Source organism: Lithobates pipiens, unplaced genomic scaffold (genome assembly GCF_037356315.1).
Source record: "Lithobates pipiens isolate NorthernLeopardFrog02 unplaced genomic scaffold, aLitPip1_a1.2 Scaffold_22, whole genome shotgun sequence".
NCBI classification, from domain to species: Eukaryota; Metazoa; Chordata; class Amphibia; order Anura; family Ranidae; genus Lithobates; species Lithobates pipiens.
Window position 1 is genome coordinate 111,989,535 of NW_027507784.1, and position 24,240 is coordinate 112,013,774.

Here is a 24,240-nt window from a genome sequence, read left to right on the forward strand (position 1 = left end):
AATATGAAGGGTGGGCATTGAAAAGAGGATGATGTCAAGGGGAATTCTGATGTGTAAGGGGTGATCTCATGTTATGGGGAACTTCTGATGTGATAAGGGGGCTTCTTGGAGCATGTTCATTAATATAAATGTTATATATTATATATAATATAATTTTAACACTTTTTTTGGCCCACAAATATTTGTAAAATATACAATATGGCCCTTGTCCTGAAAAGTTTGGAGACCCCTGTTCTATATAATATGTAGAAAATGTCCACAATTAATGGCAGGTTGATCAAATTCCTTGTTAAAGCTTGTGTGTTTTGCATCTGAATGGTTTATTGTGTTATTGCTACATATTCTAAATGTTTTCTTCTATGCATTAATACACATGGTCTATAAGCTTATACTTGAATTCACCAAAATAATAACATGTATACATATATAAGACACAGAGGCTCAAACATATTGATGACAAGCAAAGACGGCTCATATAAACCAGGAGATATCAGTACCTCTCTGTTTTTATATGGCCCTACAACTTTAACATGCATGCAGTTGGTATGTGCCAAATTTAAAGTGACCAAACAAAGAGGTGATAAGTAGAGAATAGACGCGGTGGTAAAAGAAAGAAGTGCTTAGTGACTAAAGATGTGCCCAGTGAGGAAGGAATCCATGCTGAGGATTTGATCACAGGGCTTGTACCTCCTCTTTCTTGACAGGCATCTGAGCTATAGCTGGCAAATCAGCGCCTCTAAGAGTCCGGGTTCTTGCTTGCTCCACAGCGGCCAGAACAGTAGCCACTGCCATTTCTATCTCAGAATTGTAATTCATCTGTTTGGCCATTAAATGTACAGGATAACACACCATTTTAACACCAGAAGGTTTTCTTGACTACAAATTCACACAAATGCTCTCAAACATTATGGTAAAAAATTTTACTTGCATGTGTGACCAATGCCATGGCTGTTCATGAGCTTTTTACGTTAATATTTTTGGTGTTCTTTTTCAAATAATATACCAATTTAATGTGGATTTTTCATAAAGCCATTGGTACTGGTCACAAGACTTTGGTTAGTAAACATTCTTAAAAAAAAGTAGAAAAACAAAAATAAGTTAGGTGTTAGCATTTATGGTGTAAACCAGAGGTGCATCATCTGCAATTTAGGACCCCACATGGTTTGGAGAAACTATTTTAGGGGTTTGGGATTCCCTCATAGGTTGATATATATCTGATATTTTACTGGAAACCTTTTCTTTTCTATGACATTCACAAACTTTTGGCTTCCAGTTGCTAAGGCATAAAAGCTCCTAGAGTCCAATGTTTCAGCATTACTGGTTTAGACCATAAAAGTACCAGGTTATGATTATGACCTCTGCAGATCACGCAAATTCACCTGTTCTTGTACTGCGTGTATTTGTTCACGCTTGGCTGCAACTCCTTGTACAGTTCTCGCAACTGTTTCTTGTTTGCTTTTGTCAGTAGACACAACTACAGTGCTTACAGTTTTTTCAGCTTCTTTTTTAACCTGGTGTTTATAAAAGAAATGTTTGCTTACAATAAAAATATGTATGAAAGATGATGCGCAAAAAAAAAAATAATGAATGAAGTGGATAAGCTGAAAGCATGGTGATGGTAGGTTTATTTGATGAAGATGGTAGCACAAACGTGGGAGTCAATAAAGCATATAGCAAGCTCTTGTTATATTTATGCTGCTGAATCAGGGACAAGCTGGACTGGGTGGTACTAAATGAATGTAAGGACAACAGCTCTAGCTGCATGTTTGGCGTTATATATCAACCAGTGTCTAAACGTAAGAGGTCAGTCCACAGGAAGTGACATTTTGGCTACAGGTGGAATCTGGTGCCTATTAGGTTTGTGTATGACTTGCAGGCTTTAGCGACTAGATCTCACCCCTCCTGCTGTATTCTCTGCAATATACGTTTAAAACCCTAACAGAAAAAGTGAAACTCTCTCATAAGTAACGTAGCACACACAGCTGTGCAGACTTAGATATCCGTTTTCAGTGGACTGATTTTTCAAAATTCAGTGTAAAGAAATGTCATAGATAGCCTCAAAATCAAGCCGCAGCAATTGACATGATGCATTTTACTGCATCATGACACCCAGGAAGTTTGGTTATATATCTAAACTGAATTAGATTTAATCAAAAAAGTTGATAATTTGCTCTCTTGTCAAATATCTCCAGCTTGCCCCTGGTTTAGATGCATTTGTGCTCTATTTGCCACTACAGCTTGGCATGGTTTTCTACCTGTTCATGGACAGGCTGAATGTGCACGGCAGACATTGCTGTCCTTTTAGCAGTCACTTCAATGGCACTTGGAGCAGGCTCTCTCACTCTGGCCAGGTCAACAGCAGCAACTACTGTAGCAACAGCTGCTGTTTTCCCTGCTCCGTAGACCTATATCAGTCACATCAAAATACATATTTTAAAGGTTAAAAAAAATCTTTAATCATATAGAGTTATCAATTTAAATGAATATTTGTTTGTGATATTGTTAACCATCGGTTTTGCTTCAAAAAAGCATAGTTTAAGGTTTTCCATTGTAATATAAAAGTGATTCCTTCTCCACTAATGCTTCTAGATACAAGAGGGAATTGTTTTCACCTTCTATGCAGTCCTTACAGCCCATGTCACACGTAGGAGAAATAGGTGATATGGCTTTTACATGCAAATATAATGTTCCTCATTACATGGGAGTGGATGGATATAGTTTTTATTGTTACTATGTGGGAAGTTGCACAAAGAATGACCTATGGGGGCATTATGTACTACAACACTAGGAGGTCATAAACTGATATCTACTTTTAGATTACAACAGCAAACCCCTTACATTTAAGAACAAAAATCTACATTACAGAATTGAAAAATGTATCTTTTTACCTCTCTCTGCTCTAATCCAGTGACAGTCACCTGCTCCCTTGATTCCCACCTCTGCTCAGTCTTTATCTGTGAGGTTGAGGAGGACACCAATACTTCATGCTTCCATGGAGGTGGAACCTCAACACCAGCCGATGTAATTGAACTCCTTGAAGGAGATGGAGATTTCACAGATCTAATTGGAGAAGTGGACAGTCCTCTTCCAGCCGGAGAGACAGCCCTAAAGGAACATAACACTTTTATAACATCAGTCACATGTGTATACATAACATTTTTACAAATAGTTTTTAGAAGAAGGAACTCACTGACCTAAGTTTAGATGTTATGACTAGTTATAATGTATTTGTTTTAAATGTTTGTTTTTTCATAGGAAAGTATTACCATTTTTGATCCTGCTGCATTCTGTATACTAGCCACATGATGGCACTATTGCACTGTCTGAAAACTACATGACAAGACATAGGTATAGGAAACCAGACATACTCTGCTCTAAATGCAAAAACACATTTAGTACCGTAATACTTTTTTTTATTTGTACTAACATTCAAATTTTCAGGACAAGCTTTCTGGGAGTACCTCCGTATTCTAGGGTCCAAGCAGTACTCACTAGGACCTTAAAAAAAGTAGGTACACCCTTAAAGCTTGTCCTGAAAGTTTGAATGTTAGTGCAAATAAAAAAATAAATCAAGGACAGTAACCAATTGTTTTTGTTACAAGTGCACTAATATGACTATTATTATCTCAAGCCTGTTGTAATTCAAGCAGAGAGCATTACCATGTTCACCACATTTTACATAAAAATTCTACATATGCTGGATTTGGATCAAAATACTATTAGTCAACATAGCTGAATTCAAAAGAATATTTTGTACTTGTACGCAACTTTGTGCCAAAATTTACAGTGGGAAATCAAAAACTTGCAATTTCTTAAAAAAGTATCTTTGCTTGCACAGACTATATGTTAAAAGGTTATTTCCCTCCATTATTTCCATAAATGGGTGGATGCTGGTAAGCGTTGTGTACATTTGAAAGTTTCTTGGTCAGCCTTATACCATCTTTGCGTTTTACTTTTCTTACTGCAGTTTGTGAGTCTTAATCCTGCTGTATTCTATGTAAGATAAATGAGAAATCCAGTGGAGAGACAGACCCGCTTTTTAATAGCCACTGTAGATATTTATATGTCAATGTTGCAAGGCTGGTGCTGGTGTGAATCAACACATCAGCACGTTTCAGGAACTAAAATATAACATTTGGATATTTTAACCCTTGATAAAGTACAAAAGCCAAACTGACTGTACCTGACAGGTGAAGGAACTGGGGCTTTCACATGTCTGACAGGAGAAGGAGATTGTCGTATAGGTGATGGTGACTGCTGCCTCACCATCTGGACCTTAGTAGGAATCGTTGGTGGAGTCGGAGATTTTGATGAAGGCTTTGGAGGAATTCTGGGAGGAGTTTTATGGGGCAGTTGCCCTTCAATAGTCATCTCAACTGTGGTACTGGATCTTGCATCAAAATGAGCCTCTACTCTCTGTAAGGGTCAAATATTCGGAAAATTATGTTTACATGCATGTTACAATAATTTATAGTATAAACATATATGTACACTATTACAGCAAGTACAATTTAGAGTTAAGTACTACAAAAAAGAAAAAAATTGAAAAGTAACAGATAAAGAACAAGCAGAAGGGGGGAAAGAATGTTTTGCATTGTTCAAGACAACAACAACATAACTAGTGTACCTTTTCGAAACGTGCTTGTCTTGTTTGGGAAATCTGAGCAGTCGATACAATTGTCTTTGTCTTTTTGGCAGGTATTTCTTCTTCAGCTTGTTTGAAAATAAGGAGGTAATGTTAAAATTTGAAATTTAAAACAACACTTAAAAAAATCTATTACTTTGACCAACAGAAAGATTTGACAAATAACCCCCCCCCCCCCCCCCCCCCGAAAATATAAAGCTTCAATAGGACATCTAATCTTGACAAGCAAGTTATCCTACCTATTCAGTTGAGTTCATTCAGGTAGCAACAATTATAATATATGAAGTGCAGTAACCCATGACAGCTAATCAGATAGAATTATATTGTTATCAAATCAATGAAAGGGTAAGGCTGGCCATACATGGAGCAAATTTCTTTCCTGCAACCGTAGGATGCAGGAAAGAAATTTGCTTTATACCCCATCAACACAGACATTGTTGATGTGGCAATCCCTCCTGCCTGGCCATTGTCTTCTCCTGGTTGGGGGGGATAAGCCATCCCTGCCAGGAGATGACAGTGATTATTACTAGTGGCTATAGCAGCCACTCGTGATAATTGCAAGAGAATCCGGCAGGCTGGTTGTACCCAATTGATCGATTGATTAACTTGGTCGATTAATTAACTTGATCGATTTATTCAACCTGCCCTTCAATGGTTTGAATCTCAGCTGGTTCCTGCTGAACTGGCCCAGATTCGAACCATATATGGCCAGCCTTAGTCAACCAAAACGTGATATTTTAGTTATGTGTTGAACCTGGTGGGCTGAATCAGCTTCTGGATCCTTATATCTCTTAGTGATTTCCCATTAATAGTTCCGTGTTAAATAATACACAATATATTAAAATTCCAGCAGGGAGTCTGGGTCCTTAAAAGTGGCCACAGCAGAAGTAGAGACCAAGAAACACAATTATTTATTTTGGGTGGACCGCTCTTTAAATAAAAAAAAATAATTGTGGATGGTTTGTTGCTTGATTGCTTGGTTGCTTTTCAATTATCTAGTTTGTGTTTTTAAACTATGCTGCTCCTTCCTTTTACAAAATGTATTACAAATAGGATATATAGGGGTTGATTTACTGAAACTTGAGAGTGCAAAATCTGGTGCAGCTCTGCATAGAAACCAATCAGCTTGTTTTTTTAAAGCTTAATTGAACAGAAGTTAGAAGCTTACAAGGCTACCATGCACAGCTGCACCAAATTTTGCACTCTCCAGTTTTAGAAAATCAACCCCATACAGTTTATTTGATCACAAGTTTGAAAATTGTTAGTTGGCAGTTGGGGAGTTGCATTGAGACAGGGTAGAGAGAAATAAGTTCTCCTTTGTCCATGCTAAAGCAGAAGGATCTACTCTACCCAGGAAAATCATCATCTTCATGTTCACATAACTGGAAGAACATGTTAATGGCAGTCATGTACACCTAGGTATCTATGCATTCCCAAAAAGCAAAATTCTGACTGAAAGTAAGAATTAATGGAAGCTACAGAATAATCTGTACAACAACACTGCAAGAATCGAACATGCACAGTATGTATGTAACTGGGCAATTCGATGTGATACAATGCCGGTGCACTGACTTGTATTAGTGTGTTGAAGTGCCATTCAAAATGAATATAAGCCATTCAACACACCACAGTTCATAGTTTTCCATTTGCTGCAGCAACACCCATTAAAATCACATATTAAGGTTTGTTACTGCAACAAGTAGATCTAAGTGGGTCCCAAAAGAATGAGTGTTCTTTAATGCGGTTGCATAGCTGAGTTCAATATGTCAGAATCTTTACCAGGAGTGCCTTATCCTGGGTGATTTATATGTGAGATTAGGTGCACTGACTAAAATATGACCCTGGCATTAGTATTGGAATTAGTATTACAAAGTAATATAATGTAATGAAAGGCTCTCTGAAAAAAATGTAATGTTATACTAAAACAGCAGTTTCTTATCCCATCATTATATCATCATGAATTTGCATTAACTTTATGAATAAATATGAACGGAATTTCATGAACTCCGTATACTAATACAACAAACAATTTTAAAAATGTACAGAAAAAAATGTTTATGTTTTAAACCTGTGTAGATTGAGTCCTAAAAGCAAGCCTATACAGCATAAAATACTGTATATTGCACTATAATATATATATAAGACATTGTTATGCATCTTATGCCCCATACACACTATCAGTTTTTCTGCTGAGTTTTTCCATCAGGTTTATCAAAACCATGTAGTACTAGGGCCTGCCTGATTGCATACAATTGGAAACTCCTAAGGTTTGACCTCATATTATATGGTTTTGGTAAATCTAAAGGAAAAACTCAGCAGAAAAACTGATAGTGTGTATGGGGCTTTAGTCTAAAAAATAAAATGACAATGTTAGGTATTTAAACTCTCAAAATTCTTCCTGGATATCCAAGGAATACCTTGAACGGTGAGTTCAGCTGTTGAAGTAGCACGTCCGACATTATTGGTTGCATTTACAGAATAAGTTCCGGAGTCTTCGGGGTATGCTTCTGCAATGATTAAACTGTAGAGGTCTCCATCTTGAAGGATCTGAAAATCTGGGGAGCTGTGAATTTCAGCTCCCTCCCTGTAGAACTTCACCACAGGTGTAGGGATTCCACTCACTCTTACGTCAAGACGAACTTGACTGCCTTGTCTTACTGTTGTAGTCTGTAGTCTTTGTGTAAAATTTGGGGGTGCTGTTTCAGCTACAGAAAAGGAAAGAGATATTCCATTATCATAAAGGATAATACGAATATTTAATTAAACGGTTTTTATGATAAAGATTGAAGGGCACGCTCAGTTTTTGACATGACATAACCAAATGTTGTTAACAGTTCTAGTTAAAACTGGCCTCTTAGTTCATTTAGCAAATGTTTTTTTTTTCTTTTAAACATGTACTCCCTTATTTGAATTGGTCCCATATGTTAAATACATCACTCTTGTAAAAAACAATGGTTTTAATAAGTCCCTTCAACATATGTCATGTAGTACCACCATAAGGTCATGTTACAAAGAACTTTCTTTGTGGGAATGGTTATTGAAATGAGTGATCTATAAAACACAGAGTTATGAAATCAAAAAAAGATGTTTGGGGTATTTAAGGGAAATAGTAAGAGATCAGTATAACAGAGGACCCCTGTATTTTTTGGTGACACTGCAGTACAGGATTTCCCCATTTGGTGGCACTGCAGGTAAAAAACTCTGAGGTTTTTAACACTTTTATCCTCAATGAAGAGTAAGGAACATGTAAACAATTGTTAATGCAAACACCAAAAGGGGAACTTGATGCTAAGTGCCCCCCTACTGCTTGGTAAAACTAATTTGAGCATCTTAGTGATGTTATCATGAGTCCTTAAAGGACTTACCCAAGCTGTAGGCTCATAACATGCTGTCACAGTAAGGGTGATCATTGAACTACATCTTGTTATTAAAAGCTCATCATTACATATCTTACCTGTAACAAGTAGCTCAGCTGTGCTAGTTGCTTGTCCTGCTCCATTGGCGGCTCTTAGGGAATATCTTCCACTGTTTGTTGCTGTAACGGCGGGGATTACAAGTTTAGCGCGGCCATCGCTAAACGAGATCTGCACGCCGGACAGTGTTGCAGCGGAAATAACCTGGCCATCCCTAAACCAGCTCACCTCAGGAACTGGAAAACCTATGGAGAAAAGATAAAATATGTTGAAATTATTTCTTGTATAATAAATATATCCTAACAGTGAACAATTTTATAGATAATTTAGGGCCTGTGTCACTAATGTGTGGGCTTTTGATCACATCAGACAAGTCTATGGGAATGCAAAACCTGCATTCAAGTGAAATGCAGGTCAGAAGTAAGTCAACTGCAGGTCTAATTTGCCATCAATAAACTCTTACTTATCTCTGAAGTGTCTCAAACTGATGCTATGGACCCTTAGTAAGTGTTACTTTTCTATAGTATAGCAATTACATTAGGTAGATGGCAGTGTTCCATTAAAATAGTACATCTTTCATAAAAATAAACAAAGCAAAATAAAAAATAAATTGCTTTATTAAAAATAAATTACACAATATTTCATAGTCACGTATTGGATAGTTTAGAAGCACCTCATAATGAAAATTCTATACATCGTCACTTTTATTAGAATAAACTATCACCTAATTGGTTGCTTTAGACAAAGCCATTCTATTTCTACCTAATTTCTAGTCACAAATTAAATAGCCTGACATTCTGAAATAGCTACATTATATACATAAGAAGGCAGGATTCCCTCATCTGAAGGTTACAATAAATGCAGTAATTACATTATATTGCATAGTGTGTATAAGGTAGGTATAACAGAGCTGTGCTTCAGTGCATAGTCATGGTCATATTTTGTGGCCACATAAAGCCTTTCAACTGCAACTGTAGTTACATGTTATAAAATCTAATCCCAGACTAAAGTTGAATGATCTGTTCTCCTAAACTGATAATCAGTTTGAATCCCCTAGCAGGCAGAATAATTTTGATAGCAGAAGGAAGTGTGACTTCATGGTAGTGTGAAGATGAACCTAGAACTTCAGTAAACTTGGGTTCCATTGAGAGGCCAGTGGGTGATTTAATCAATCAGCATCCACCAATTAATAAAATACATTTTTTTTTTAGGTAGGCTAATTCTTTTTGAGCTTCTGGTTATACTCACATAAAATATTATCCAGATGTGGAAATTACCACTTATGTTAAAGGTATTGTATAGCAATGTTGCATATATTATTTTGTATTAAGTTCAGGACTAAAGGATAATATTTTACAATAATCTTTTATTTTTTCCATCTCAAGTCAGCAGGTGAGGCTCAAGTGCTTTATACTCCAGACCAGGGGTCACAAACTACGGCCCTCCAGTTGTTCCAGAACTACAATTCCCATCATGCCTAGTCATGTCTGTGAATGTCAGAGTTTTACAATGCCTCATGGGATGTGTAGTTCTGCAACAGCTGGAGGGCCGTAGTTTGAGGATCCCTGCTCTAGACTCTCCTTATCTGCCCTGCTAAAATGACCAGTTTACAGAGCTCAATAGCTGAAGGCCACATTTACACTCAGAACTTAATGAGTCACACAGTGACACCTTGTCCTCCCCAATCCCTCCTGATGTGTACAGAAGACTCCATACAAAGTGCTTAATAGAATTTCACAATAATGGTTCAGATAACTGGAGTGGTTGGCTAAACGGTGTTGTTCTGTACAGTATAAATGGAAAAAACAGCCCATGCATTTCAAGACTACATTCACACCTGGTGTTTCTGGAACATGCATTTTGCCATGCCTTTTTTAAAAAAAATAGACTGCAATGTGCCCAAATGTGCTGTGAAAAAAGCACCATGCTCCACTCCAAAAAAGGTTTTGGAGCTTCTTTAGGGTGTTTTGTTATGCATAGGTTAGCCAAATCAAATGAATGGGCTGTGTGCTACAAGTGGAAATGCGCAAAAACCATGCAAAAAAAGTACGTGAAAAAGGTGTGAATCCAGCATAAATGCCATTTTGCAAAATCATAAACGGTAGATAGGTCACACATTTAGTTATTACAGTGTCAGGAGCCATATATATTTTTCATGAATTAGAAAATTTGTATATATAAGTAAATGCAATGTGTTAGATAACCAAAATACTTTTAGAAAACTGTGAGGAGACTCCATGATGTTGAGCAGCTCAACTAATTAATGCATCCAAAATAAATTATCTCTAAAGCTATGGGTTCAATTAATACTACTCAACCGAAAACTGAGTTTTCAGCTTTGTGTGATCTTTCCTTTGATTACAGTGACCCTTTACCCACAAACTCTTAATAATATGTCAAATGCAAAAATTTCCAGGACACACAAACAATATGAAAATATAGCATAACTTTCCAAAATAATCTGAACACAGTCACAGTTTCTTGCTTGCATCTACAACATTTAAATAGTAGTAGTTTAAGGTTAAAGTATAACTAAAGGCAAAACGTTTTTAGTTTTGGATATAGTGGAAATGAATTAGAACACCAGTCAGTTTTCACTGCTGTCTGTATCCCCTTTAGACCCCTTTCACACTGGGGTGGGGGGTCATTATACCATCACTTTTCCGCTGCTTGCGGGAGCTAGTGTTCGAAGAAAGGGTTAATAGCACCCATGTTGCGACACTTTCAAATCACTTTTCAGGCACTTCGGAAGAGCTGCCTATTCATTTCAATGGGCAGGGGCAGTGTAGGAGCAGTGTATACATCGCCCCAAAGATGCTGCTTGCAGGAATTTTTTTCCCGTCCCGCAAGCACGAAGCCCCAGTGTGAAAGCACTTTGGGCTTTCACACTGCGGTGACTTCAAAGGCATTTTTCAGGCAATTTACAGGTGCTATTTTTAGCGCTAAAACACCTGAAAAGCATCTCAGTGTGAAGGTCTTAGGGAGATTCACGCTTTCTATAATGCCCCATACACACAGTCGCACATTCCGACCACAAAATCCATCATATTTTTTCTGACGGATTTTGGCCGAAACTTGTCTTGCATACACACGGTCCCACAAAGTTGTCGGAAAATCCGATCGTTCGGAACGAGGTGATGTATAAAACGTACGAAGGGACTACGTAGAGGCCAGTAGCCAATAGCTTTTGTCTCCATATTTTTCTGAGCATGCGTGGCACTTTGTGCATCAGAATTCTCTACACACAATCAGAAAAAGTCTGATTGGATTTTATTGTCGGAAAATTTTAAATCCAACTCTCAAACTTTTTCCGTCGGAAATTCCAACAGAAAAAGTCCGATAGAGCCCACACATGATCGGATTTTCCGACAACATAATCCGATCAGACATTTTCCGTCTGAATTTCTAACCGTGTGTATGGGGCATTAATCCTATTTACCATTATCATTGAATGTGAAAGTAAAAGAAAATCACAAATTTTGGTTTGTCTCCAGAAAACTAATAGGGAATATCTTCCAATGGGAACACTAGTTCTGGTGACCTGGGGGTCCCTAAAGAGTTAGCTTAATTTGTAGGGATTTTCTCTCATTTCCTGTTTGGCATGGGACAGAAAGAGTAGAGAAATCTCTGCAATGTGACACAGATGATGAAAAAAAATCTGACAGGGCTTATAACCCTCCCTTAAGCCTAGTATACATGAGCCAAATGTCGACCCGTGTGTATGGCAGCAAGTTCGACAGAAGCTGGCCGTTAGGGACATGACGGAAAAAGGTTTGCCGATCGGCTCCTGATCAGAGTGTTCTGGTGTTCTGGAGTGTTCTGGTGGGGAGGCTGTCCCCCTGTCAGAACACAATAGAACATTGCATAGTTAGTACCTGAGCTGTCTGTTTTTTGTTTTTTTTTGTTGAGCCCACTGGGTTGAATGAAAAAAAAAATGAATAGTGTGCACCAGGCTTTACGCTATCCAAAAAAAAAAAAAATTAAATTCACTGCCTGTCTTAGTTATCACTACCTTTCTGGGACAGGAAATTAGATGTTGATTAGATTTGGATTCAAGTGGCATGGACAAAGGTTCTAAACCTTTTCCACTCTATCAACAACAACAAAACATAAAAATATATATATATATATATATATATATATATATATATATATATTTTTTTTTTTTTTTTTTTTTTTTTGAGTAGATTTCTATTTTATCTTCTATAGTAAGAAATGACTGGCCATTTCCCAATTTGTAACAGTGGCAATGGAGTACAACACAATTGGGCATACTGAACATAAAGATAAAACTTGATGCTCTGCAACAAATCACATAAAGTTGTGTTTTAATTCATAGCCATCAGATCATGGGAAGATATATTTTGCTTGGTTGTTATAAGTAGCTGACCATTTCTTATTGCTTTAATGTTAAAATCCAGTGTGCAACAACCTATGGTAACCACCAACTAGGTTTCAGGCTGTCTACATTTACTGTATTTAACTGAATTATAGTTGCTTGTCATAACAGTAAAATCAATAGTGCTCACACCACTCTATCAAAAAAAGTTCTTTTGAACGCACACCGAATAATTAAAAATTTTCATAAATTAAGCTGACAATTTAAACACTGCAGTGAAAAAAACACAACTAATTTTCTATTATATGCAAAAGTACACAAAATATGTATTTGAAACAATCGAATGCATTTGAAAAAATTAGAACATGTTTAGCATAAAAACGTGCTCACAGGAAATTATTTAGAGACAGTAAAAAAGCAGTTAGGACCAATCAATTTATATTGCGAATTTATGGAGTTATTTTGACAAGTACTACCAACTTACAGGCACTGCTAGTTTGCAATCAAAAGTATGTAGCCAAGACAAGTCAAAGTCACTAACCCAGCTGCTCACACACAAACCAGAGTGCTATATGAAAAAGTGACCACAAGATGGTGCTGTAATGTATAGATATATCAGTTCATTGTAATGGGGTCTCTCAAATCAATAATATATGCAAATAATCCAAAGGTAAAAAAGTTATTTAAGTATAAAGAATGGCATCAAAAGTCTTATAGGTTAAAAAAAGTTAACTATAAGGTTAACTCAATATTATGCCCAGGGGAACTCCATGAGAAGATGTATTGAGCGGCTTGGCTGGCAAGCTACCAACATACTATGGCTTGGTAACTTTGCAGCTTGCTAGCCAAGCCTCTCTCTGGGCTGTGGCTTCCTTCTGGCTGTTTAGCAGTACCTGGTAGGTCACTTCCAGGCTGCCGTAATGTCACTTCTGGTGTGCGGGTCGGTGGCTGGCTACTGCTCTCACCTTACATCTTATTCCTGGTGATTACCCCCTTAGAGACTCCCTGGAGTTCCCTTGGGCATAACAGTGATTGGATTGCACACCTACTGCTCTCTCTGGCGATTCCCAAATCAATGGGTCGGTATGCAACATCTAATATTCTTGCCCCCACTACACAAGCTTATGCAAGCTCACTGCTGTAAACTTTTTTAACCTATAAGACTTTTAAAGCCATTCTTTGTACTTAGACCCCTTTCACACTGGGGCGTTTTTCAGGCGTTTTTCAAGCGCTTTAGCGTTAAAAAAAAGTGCCTGTAAAGTGCTTGAAAGAAGCCTCATCTGCAGTCCCAATGTGAAAGCCCAAGTGCTTTAAGAGCCCTTTCACAATGTCAGCGCCCGAAAAACGCTCGTAAAGCACCGCTTAAACTAGCAGCGCTTTACCAGCGTTTTTCAAGCGTTATTGGGGCGCTTTTAACCCCTGCTAGTGGCCAAATAAAGGGTTAAAAGCGCCCACAAAATGCTGCTGCCAATAGCGTTTTTCAGGCTTTTTACAGGCGCTTCCCATTGATTTCAATGGGAATTGGCGCTTTAGGAGCGTTGTATTCACCGCTCCAAAAGCGCTGCAAAAAAGCTGCTTGCAGGACTTTTTTGGACGCCCTGCCAGCGCAACGCCTCAGTGTGAAAGCACTCGGGCTTTTACATTGGGATTGCAGTTGCAGCTTCTTTCAGGCGCTTTTTTTAACGCTAAAGCGCATGAAAAACGCCTGAAAAACGCCCCAGTGTGAAAGGGGTCTTAAAGCGTTTGTTACCCCAACACTTCATATTCCTTATATGTGCGTGCTGTACCAAGTACTAGTATGAGAAAGTATCCTGCTCTCTTTCTATTGCTTCCTTTATGTGAAATCCTTGGTGTTCCTGCTAGTCCCTGCTAGCTTTCCAATTAAAAACTGACCACAATAATCAGGACACTCCGTGGCCAGTTCTCTAGCTATGCTGGGAACTTGATATGCTCTCCTCCAATGATCAGACTTGTCCTGACACGCCCCCACCACAGAGCCTTTCAATGGGAAGCTCAATGTGCTGCTGCTTCTCCTTCCCCAGCTCTTATGCAGCTGAGAACAGAGGGAATGCAATCACTGATAAAAAAGGGATAAAAGGTATAATGTTTTTTGTATCTATACAAAATGTTTGTGCCTTTCATTTATATTTTAAAGTAAATAGCTTGTTTCACATGGTGATCATTTACAATCACTTTATATAAACTTTTTTACCCTTGGATCATTTCTATATAGGATTGATATGTGAGATTCTATTACAATGAATGGATATAGCTATACATTACAGCACCATCTTGTGGTCACTTTTTTATATAGCACTCTGGTTTCTGTGTTTCTATGGAGTTATTGTGACATATGGGGACATCAATAGCAAAATCAAATTCCCAGCTATGCTCCCCACCCTCATTCAACAGTCTCACTCCCACTGCAGTATTTTGCTTTCCAAAAAATACATTTAAAAAATGCATCTGGAAGAGCAAGATCTTAAAATAAGCTCACATGCACAGATCTTCAAGTGTATATACAGACAAAATCTTAGAATGGAAAAGGTTAGAACTCTTGCTATGTTGTATTTGCTGTCTGCATTTCTGCTCAACATTTACTCTTTTTATTTGTCCTGGTAACCATTATCACCAAAACGGAAAGTCATGAGAGGGCACCTCCAAGGCACGTCAACCAAATGTCCACAAAAGATCAACAGGGGACTTCACTGTTCTTAACCACTTGCGGACTGCCCACCGTAGATATAATGCGGCAGGGCGGCAGCTCTGCACCAGATCACGTGTCTAGGACATGATCCAACTCGTGATCGAACACTTCTGGGTCTGGGGTGCACATGCGCGCCGCCGGCGACCCACTGTCTAACCACAGCTGGAGTTTATCTGCGAGTACCGGCATCCACCGATCATTAGGCAGAGAGCTAGAACGGAGATCTGCCTATGTTAACAAGGCAGATCGCCGTTCTGTCAATAGGGAAGGCATCAAACATGGATAAATACCTTACCCTAGTAAAAGAACCTCCCACACTGTAAGAAAACATTGGCTAGGCACACAGTTAACCCTTTGATCGCCCCTGATGTTTAACCGCTTCCCAGCCAGTCTCATTAGTACAGAGATAGTGCATATTTTTAGCACTGATCACTGTATTAGTGTCACTAGTCCCCAAAAAGTGGCAAAAATGTCAGTCAGTGTCCCAACTGTCTGCCACAATATTGCAGTTCAGCTATAAGTCACTGATCGCCACCATTACCAGTAAAACAATAAAAAAAAAATATGCTATAGTTTGTAACACTATAACTATAACTATAACACTATAACTTTTGCACAAACCAATCAATATATGCTTATTGGGATTTTTTACTAAAAATATGTACCAGGATACATATTGGCCTAAATTTATGAATAAATTGGATTTGTTCATTTTTTTTTATTAGATATGTTTTATAGCAGAAAGTAAAAAATATATTTTTTTATTTATTGCACAAAAAACAAAAAACGCAGAGATAATCAAATACCAACAAAAGAAAGCTCTATTTGTGGGAAAAAAGGACACAAATTTTGTTTGGGTACAGCATTGTTGTCAACTGAAGTAACTCTGGTAGACATGTGCGGTTCATTTCGTACAAATTGAAAATTCGTATGAATTTCTGAAATACGAATTTCTATGCTTCCAACTTGTATACGAAATACGAAATTTCGTTGACGAATTTCAGATCCAAATTCCGTTAGAACGGAAATGTGACTGGTGTTTTGTTGACCAATCAGAGGTTTTCTTCTTCTGCTGCTGATTGAGGGTTGGGAAAATTACCTTTTTTAATATGGGAGTGGGAGACTGGTACTGGTAGTTGATGGGAGATTCAGAATCAGGCAAAATAAGAATGTTTGTTAATATAATTTTATTATTGTCATAATAATCATGATTATTTGTTATGATGAAGTTAAAAACCCAGGAAGTCAGCACAGCACAGGGATGGTGGGAGCCCCTCATAATGAGCACAGCACAGGGATGGTGGGAGCCTCTCATAATGAGCACAGCAGGAGTACAGGCCCAGGAGGAAATCAGCACAGCACAGGGATGGTGGGAGACCCTCATTTTGAGCAGAACAGGGGTACAGCCCCAGGAGGAAATCAGCACAGCACAGGGATGGTGGAAGCCCCTCATAATGAGCACAGCAGGGGTACAGCCCCAGGAGGAAGTCAGCACAGCACAGAGATGGTGGCTGCTCCTCATAACGAGCACAGGGATGGTGGGAGCTCCTCATAATGAGCACAGCAGGGGTACAGCCCCAGGAGGAAGTCAGCACAGCACAGGGATGGTGGGAGCCCCTCATAATAAGCACAGGAGGGGTACAGCCTCAGGAGGAAGTCAGCACAGCACAGGGATGGTGGGAGACCCTCATAATGAGCACAGGGATGGTGGAAGCCCCTCATAATGAGCACAGCAGGGGTACAGCCCCAGGAGGAAGTCAGCACAGTACAGGGATGGTGGGAGCCCCTCATAATGAGCATAATGAGTTGACAAATGCCATAGGTATTTTTTGCTTTTTAAATTCATCATCACGATCGTAATTGTTAAGAAAAGTAAATGAAAATTTGTATTTCGTAATCCAAATTGAATTTTGTACACGAATTACGAAATATGAATTAATGGCTAATACGAAACAGAATGAAACAAAACAAATTTATTGACGGCGCACATGTCTAAACTCTGGCCATATCACAAAAAATCGCCTGGTCATGAAGAGGGGGTAAATCTTCCAGAGGTCAAGTGGTTAAACTGCAAACATTACTTCCCTTTATTTTTCTTCAATGCATCAAAAGGCAAACCAGAGTGTGGGATTGATTTACTAAAGGCATACAGATTACAGACCGCTCACCTTCAAAGGAAACTTTCCCCAGATCTTAGTAAATGAGGTAAAGCTCATTCAATCATGTGCAAGCAAAAATGCTCTGGTTTTCTATATTCCTTGCATGTAATTGGGTTTTCTTTGCAAAGTGAAATTTCACCACATTCTACTAAGCTCTGGGGCAACTACCCTTGCACAGTGCAACGTCCCCTCTAAAGCAAATATCCTATCTTCCTTTAGTAAATCACCCCCTGTAACACCTGCTTGAAAAAGTATCAGGAGTGACCCAGCATGTAGTGGTATATAGATGGGGTAACCTATTCATCGCACTACTTGATTGTAATCTGCTTTTTGATGCATTAAAGAAAAATAAAAGGAAGACATGTTTGCATTTTAACAAGTGAGGTCCTTCGTGCCAAACTAAGGTTCTCATTTACATTCAGCTCAGGTCTGCACTCATCACATGTTTTTTGGCTGATGAAAAATATTGCAGCACTGAATTACATTGTATTTGTTTTAGAACATTTATAAACTATAAAAGTAGATTGGGCCTATTTTGTTCACGCTACAACTCATCAGAATTTGATGGCCTATCACTTTTATATGACGAAGTCTATTAGTGATGCAGCTTGACAAGCTGCATCACTAATAGACTTCGTCATATAAAAGTAATCTGATCCAGTACAAAGTTACTATGTATTCCTAGTTGGACTTCACTTGTCAGTTTCCTTTTACTTTTTGCAGCCTCATTACATTCGAATTAGTGTGACAGGGAAACAAAAGGCGAATACAGTAGTTAACACCATTTTGTTGTTCTTCCTCATTCACATCTCATTGTCAATAGGTAAAATCCGCAATCTCAGTGAATTTCTATTTTAGAAAAGACAGCTGGAGTCAAGGCATTTGATTGACAAGACAACTTGTTGGAGCGATGACAGAGCTGGGAGATGTGGGCAGATGATCAACAAATCAAACCTTTTATAGAGAAACAGCTGTCTGCCATGTAGCTTTAGAGAGGATCAGCTTTCCTGAAATAGTAACCAACAACCTCTTCTAATATCATCTGATCCTTTGAAGTGAACTTTAATGTGTCATTATTTCACTGTGCTGCCAAAGTCAGATCACTAGTCATCCAAAGGGCAACCAACATGAAGCCAACAGGCAGGAGTAAGCACCCAAGTGGCCAGAGTGAAGCCCCATACACGCGATCAGATTTTATGCTGGTTTTTGTCTTCAGATTTACCAAAACCATATAATATGAGGTCAAACCTTAGGAGTTTCAATGTGTATGCAATCAGGCAGGCCCTTGCACTACATGGTTTTGGTAAATCTGAAGACAAAAATCAGCAGAAAATCTGATGTGTGTATGGGGCTTAAGAGCCCAAGAATTTAAGTCAGTCATTCTGTGAGTCACATAAACAACACGACACTGTGGGGAATCTTTTTTTTTATATTCATGTTAATAATTAGAAGTAAGACAAAAAAATAAGCTATGGTTGTTTACAAAAATAGGAGCTTTAACAATGATTGACTTTATACAATTAAGTACCGTGGGGTTGATTTACTAAAATGGGAGAGTGCAAAATCTGGTGCAGCTGTGCATGGTAGCCAATTAGCTTCTAACTTCAGTTTGTTCAAGTAAAGCGCAGTTAAACAAAAAAAAAAAATGTTCCCTACAAGGCAATGCCATAACGTGCTAGTATGCGTTGTATACTAGCACATTAGGAGAGACTTACCTTAAATTGAAGCCCTCCAGCAGTGCACTTATGGGGCTTTCATCTTCATCCAGTCTTTCTTCTGGTTTCGCGGCCTCCTGCTACATGAGTGGCCAGGGCACAATGACGTCACTCCCGTGCATGTGTGCGGGAGCCACTGTTTACAGAACCGGCTCTGAAGGTCCGACATGGTATGCCGGACCATTGGAGCGCATGCCCCAGTGAAGTCACTGGCTGCATGCAGTGTAAATATCTCCTGAACAGTGCAAGTTTAGTAGATATTTACAGTACCTACAGATAAGCCTTATTATAGGCTTACCTGTAGGTACAAGTGGTAAACTGAGTTTACTACCACTTTAAGCTTTGCCAAAAAACCTGGAAGCTGATTGGTTTCAACGAAGAGCTGCACCAGATTTTGCACTAACCAGTTTTTGTAAACAACCCCACTATGGCACCAATCGGAATATATCATGTGCTGTGTCTTCTTCTCTGCCCCACAATGCTACCCCAAGCGTTTGTGCTGCCTTTTAAAAATTACACTTTTTAAAGATTTAGTGACTCTCAAAAATTATTTTAGTCATAAGTGGAACTTTGTGGGCTGTGTGACATATTGGCTCCTTATAAGCCTTGGAAAATCAAAAAAGATATCTTGCCATGACACCCTGGCCTCTTGTTTTTGTCATTCTGAGGGCTTTGGGCATGCCTCAACGCCATGTTTCCACTCCTCTGGCTACATTATTCATAATATAAAATGGAAATAACAAGAGTCTTGTCCAGATATAAGACATTTTCAATTGATTTTACTTTTCAGCATTCGCTGAAAACTAAAATATATGTTTTTGGTGTAATGAGATATTGGGATGTTATCTGATGTACATGCAGTACATTTCCTGCTGTAGATGTCTAATGACCCATACTGTGCCTGCAAGAGTTTCTTAGATGTGGCTCCTCAATTGGCCCTAGCCTCAGTATTCCCTTCTATGATCTGACACTCACTGCCCTTTTAGGGTCAAGCCCCATGACCATCAGTGACTTCCTAGACTGTTATATACTGAACTTCCATTGTACTCCCATGTTATCTTATTGCCATGGCCTTCATTGCTCATTAAGTTCACATGATGCAGGTGTTAGGCCCTCCTCTGGGACTCATTTCAAATCCAGAGCTACCCATGCTATGCACTCAAAAATTAAAACCAAACTGATCAAAATGCAAAATTTCATGTAGATTTTATGGGACAGTCTATCAGCCTACAGAAAACAGGATATGTTCAATCAAAGAGACTGGTTCCCTCCAGGGTCTTATTTAGCCCTGCTCTAGGGCAATACAAAATAGAAACAAGCTTTAATATACTAAAGTGTATGTATAGCCACTGCTGTTTCTTTGATTTATGTATATATATATATATATATATATATATATATATATTTTTTTTTTTTTTTTTTTTTTTTTGCTGCCTCTATTGAGCTGGGAATTTCCTTTTAATTCTGGCTCTGAATACAAAACATGAATTGAGAGGAACTCTCTACAAAGTGGAGGCAACTTACACAGTTGAACCCCACCATCTCTTGCCCCCATTGGATGAGTTATCCTGTTGTCTGGTGACAACTCCAAAACATAAAATTTCCTATCACTTAAGCAATCTGTTTATAATTTTTTTCACACAAGATTCACACAGCTTTCACCTAGGATTCACGTATTCTTCCAACTAAACTCAATTAGAAAAATGAGTAAATCTTGCATGCAAATATTTATAGATAGACATCTTACTGTTTTGATGACAATGATCACCAGGAAAAAAATCAATAGCAATAAAACTCTGACTGAGGGTCTGATCCTTCACCACTTTATCCAAAACTATTATAAACTTGATGCTGAATCGCAACCAGGATCACACATGGTACTTTATCCCTATTCAAATATGGATTACTAAAAAAGGAAACAGGGTAGGACTTTAAAGGTACCTTTCAAGTCCCACCCCCCTCCCTTCTTTCAGTAATCCATTATCCAAAATTAAAAGTTAAATAAAAAAAAAGTTTAAATTTTTTTACATAAACTTTAATTGATTTTGAAACATGACTATTGTTATTTAGCATTATTATTCAGTATCATAGGCTGTATTATGCCTGGTACACACCACTAGCTTTTTTTGTTCAACCCAGCAGGTTGAGCGAAAAAAAATGGTGCTGTACTAATGATATGATATTGGTACATGTGATCTCCCCTGCTGTTCTTTTGTGTTCTGACAGGGGACCCCCGGGAATTGGCTGAAAGCGTTGATCGGGAGGTGGTTGGCTGCTGTTGTTCCAGCATGCGCGTCCGACAGAAGCTGGCCATCGGACTGGCTGCCATACACACGGTCCAAATGTCGGCCGTTTTTTATTAAACAGGCCAATGTTGCCCAGCATTTAGCTTGTGTGCAACAGGCTTTAGGCTGATGCAAAAAACAGCATTGTGCAATCTCTATTAACTCAAAAGGAATCCATTTACACAGGGGCGGACTGACCATTGGGCCACTCGGGCACTGCCCGAGGGCCCTGAGCTACTAGGGGGCCCCATCAGGGTTGCCAGCCTCAGTAAAACCAGGGACAGTATGTAAAAATCTGTGTTTTTTTGCATCTGTCTCTGAAATGTCCCTTACTGACATCCTTTTGGTCTAAAAATCCTGAGATTATAGCTGCCCCACCTTTTCAGTACCTTCTCAGCCAATAGAAACATGTCTGTGTATACTGTGTGATTGTATACTGTGTGTGTGTATACAGTGTGATTGTATACTGTGTGTGTATACTGTGTGGCCCATAATCTCGGATTGCCTGGGGGCTCCATAATCTCCTATTGCGCAGGGGCCCCATGAGTTGTCAGTCTACCCCTGCATTTACATTACTTGGACAGTATATAACTAGAAGATTATTTTAAACTGCACTATGTTTGCTCAAAAATAGCTTTTATTTTAACAAACTGCAGACATGTACAAGCATATGTCAAAGAGCATTTGATCTGTGAATATAACTACCTGCAGCTAATTATTTTAACCACTTGACCTCCGGAAGATTTACCCCCCTTCATGACCAGGCCATTTTTTGCAATATGGCACTGCGCTACAATTGTGCGGTCATGCAAAGCAGTAAATCATGCATACAATGTAAGTAATTTTTTCCCACAAATAGAGCTTTCTTGTGTTTTTATTTTTTACATTATAAACAAAAAAAGACTGAATTTTTTTTTTTAAATATTTTTTACTTTCTGCTGTAAAACAGATCCAATATAAAAAAAATCTAATTTATTAATACATTTAGGCCAATACATATTCTGCTACATATCTTTGGTAAAACAAATCCCAATAAACATATAATGACTTGTTTATACAAGCATTATAGCGTCTACAAACTATGGGATATGTCTATGGGATTTTAAGTTAATTACTTTTTATACTAGTAAGTAATGGCGGTGATCAGTGACTTATAACGGGACTGCAATATTGCGGTGGACAATTGGATACTAACTGACACTTTTGACACTTTGCAGGAACCAGTGAAGCTGAAGCCCCATTCACACTATCAGTTTTTCTGCTGAGTTTTTCCTTCAGATTTACCAAAACCATATAATATGAGGTCAAACCTTAGGAGTTTCAATGTGTATGCAATCAGGAAGGCCCTTCCACTACATGGTTTTGGTAAACCTGAAGGAAAAAATCTGCAGAAAAACTGATACTGTGTATGGGGCTTAAGACCCCTTTCACACTGGGGCCGAGGCCGTGTTAGCGCTAAAATACTGTTTGTGCTTGCTTTAGTAGCGCTTTAGTGCTGTTTAAGCGGTGCTTTTAGGCCACTAGCGAGATGCTTTTAACCCCAAAGAAGGGGTTAAAAACTCCCGCGTTGCTGCGCTTCCGAAGCACCCTGCTACTGTACTAATGAAACTGTCTGGGAAGGATCTAAACATTTAGGGTGATCAAAGGGTTAACTGTGTGCCTAGCCAGTGTTTTTTTGTAAACAGTTTTTGTACTTTCACTAGGGGAAGAGATTTATACTAGTCCCTAGAATACAGAATGCAGCCCCACCCCCCTCAGAATGGTGATCTGCCTTGTTTACATAGGCAGATCCCTGTTTTGTGTGTATTGCCGATGATCAGCGGGTGTCGGCAGACATCGAGTGCCTGGCACCAGCAGATTGGCTTCTGCTGTGAATATTTACAGCAGAAGCAGCCAGCCGGTGGCAAGCACGCACCCCCTGAAGGCAGAAGTGCAGAGTCACATATATATATATATATATATATATATATATATATATATATATATATATATATATATATATATATATATATATAAAAATGTAAAATATTGCAGTTTACCAATTCTTAGATGTGGTGGCTGCATTCATTTTCTATTTTAGGCTATTTTCCTTTATTTTCACCTGTTGACCCTGCCAGTAAGTCTGTTGTTTTTAAACTTCCTTTAACAGACCAATATGTTAGAGGGTTGAGACAAACCATTTAACGCTGACAGGGGGGCTTACAATGGTCAGGTAAAATCTGTATCCCAAAAGGGAAAAAAAAATGTTGATGTATCTGCTTAAAAAGTGTTAGCTGAAGTTTGCTTAGTTAAATCGATCTAAATCTCCTAGTGCATCTAACATTACCCTAAGACCGGCCATACATGGTTCAAATCTTGGTCGGTTCAGTAGGAACCAGCCGAGATTCGAACCGTTAATGGTCAGGCTGAATGTACCGAGTCGATCGATCATTCAACTTGGGTACTACCAGCCTGCCAGATTCTCATGTGATTATAGCTAGCGGCTGCGATAGCCGCTAGTAATAATCAGTCTTCTCCCAGCCGGGAGAAGACAATGGCCCAGCAGGAGGGATTCCTGCATCAACACTGTTTGTGTTGCTGGGAGAACCAAGCAAATTTCATTTGAAATTTTTTGAACCAAGCTAATTTCTTTCCAGCAACCTATGGCATGTATGGTGGGCCTAAGGGTGATGGTTTCATAGTTCACCTGCAGATAAAACCTGATATCATAGCCACCTTTGACTTTTGTTAGTGTCCATTGAACTTTACTTTGTCAAGCAATCAAAAACAACAACAGGATTCTACTGTTTAAAGAAGTCATTTTGGAACATTACATGTCATCTATTAAGTCAATTAAGTTAGAGGTCTTAATTTTTTCTGTTACCCTGGGGAACCTCATACAAAGGGGTTGGTTTACTAAAGGCAAATAGACTGTGCACTCTGCAATTGCAGTTGTACTCACTTTCCCCAGAAATTCGTAAATGTGGTGAAGCTCTGC

General features: G+C 38.6%; 1 protein-coding gene across 1 annotated transcript in view; it reads right to left on the reverse strand.

Moving 5' to 3' along the window:
- TTN (titin) overlaps nucleotides 1-24,240 on the reverse strand; it is a 337,354-nt gene that overhangs the window by 295,216 nt on the left and 17,898 nt on the right. Inside the window, exons 3-9 of the mRNA XM_077448105.1 lie at nucleotides 8,100-8,303; nucleotides 7,063-7,350; nucleotides 4,628-4,713; nucleotides 4,184-4,416; nucleotides 2,889-3,105; nucleotides 2,256-2,405; nucleotides 1,380-1,511 (exon numbers count right to left, since the gene is read on the reverse strand). Coding sequence (XP_077304231.1) covers nucleotides 1,380-1,511; nucleotides 2,256-2,405; nucleotides 2,889-3,105; nucleotides 4,184-4,416; nucleotides 4,628-4,713; nucleotides 7,063-7,350; nucleotides 8,100-8,303 — 1,310 coding nt within the window. The remainder of the gene's footprint in view (nucleotides 1-1,379; nucleotides 1,512-2,255; nucleotides 2,406-2,888; nucleotides 3,106-4,183; nucleotides 4,417-4,627; nucleotides 4,714-7,062; nucleotides 7,351-8,099; nucleotides 8,304-24,240) is intronic.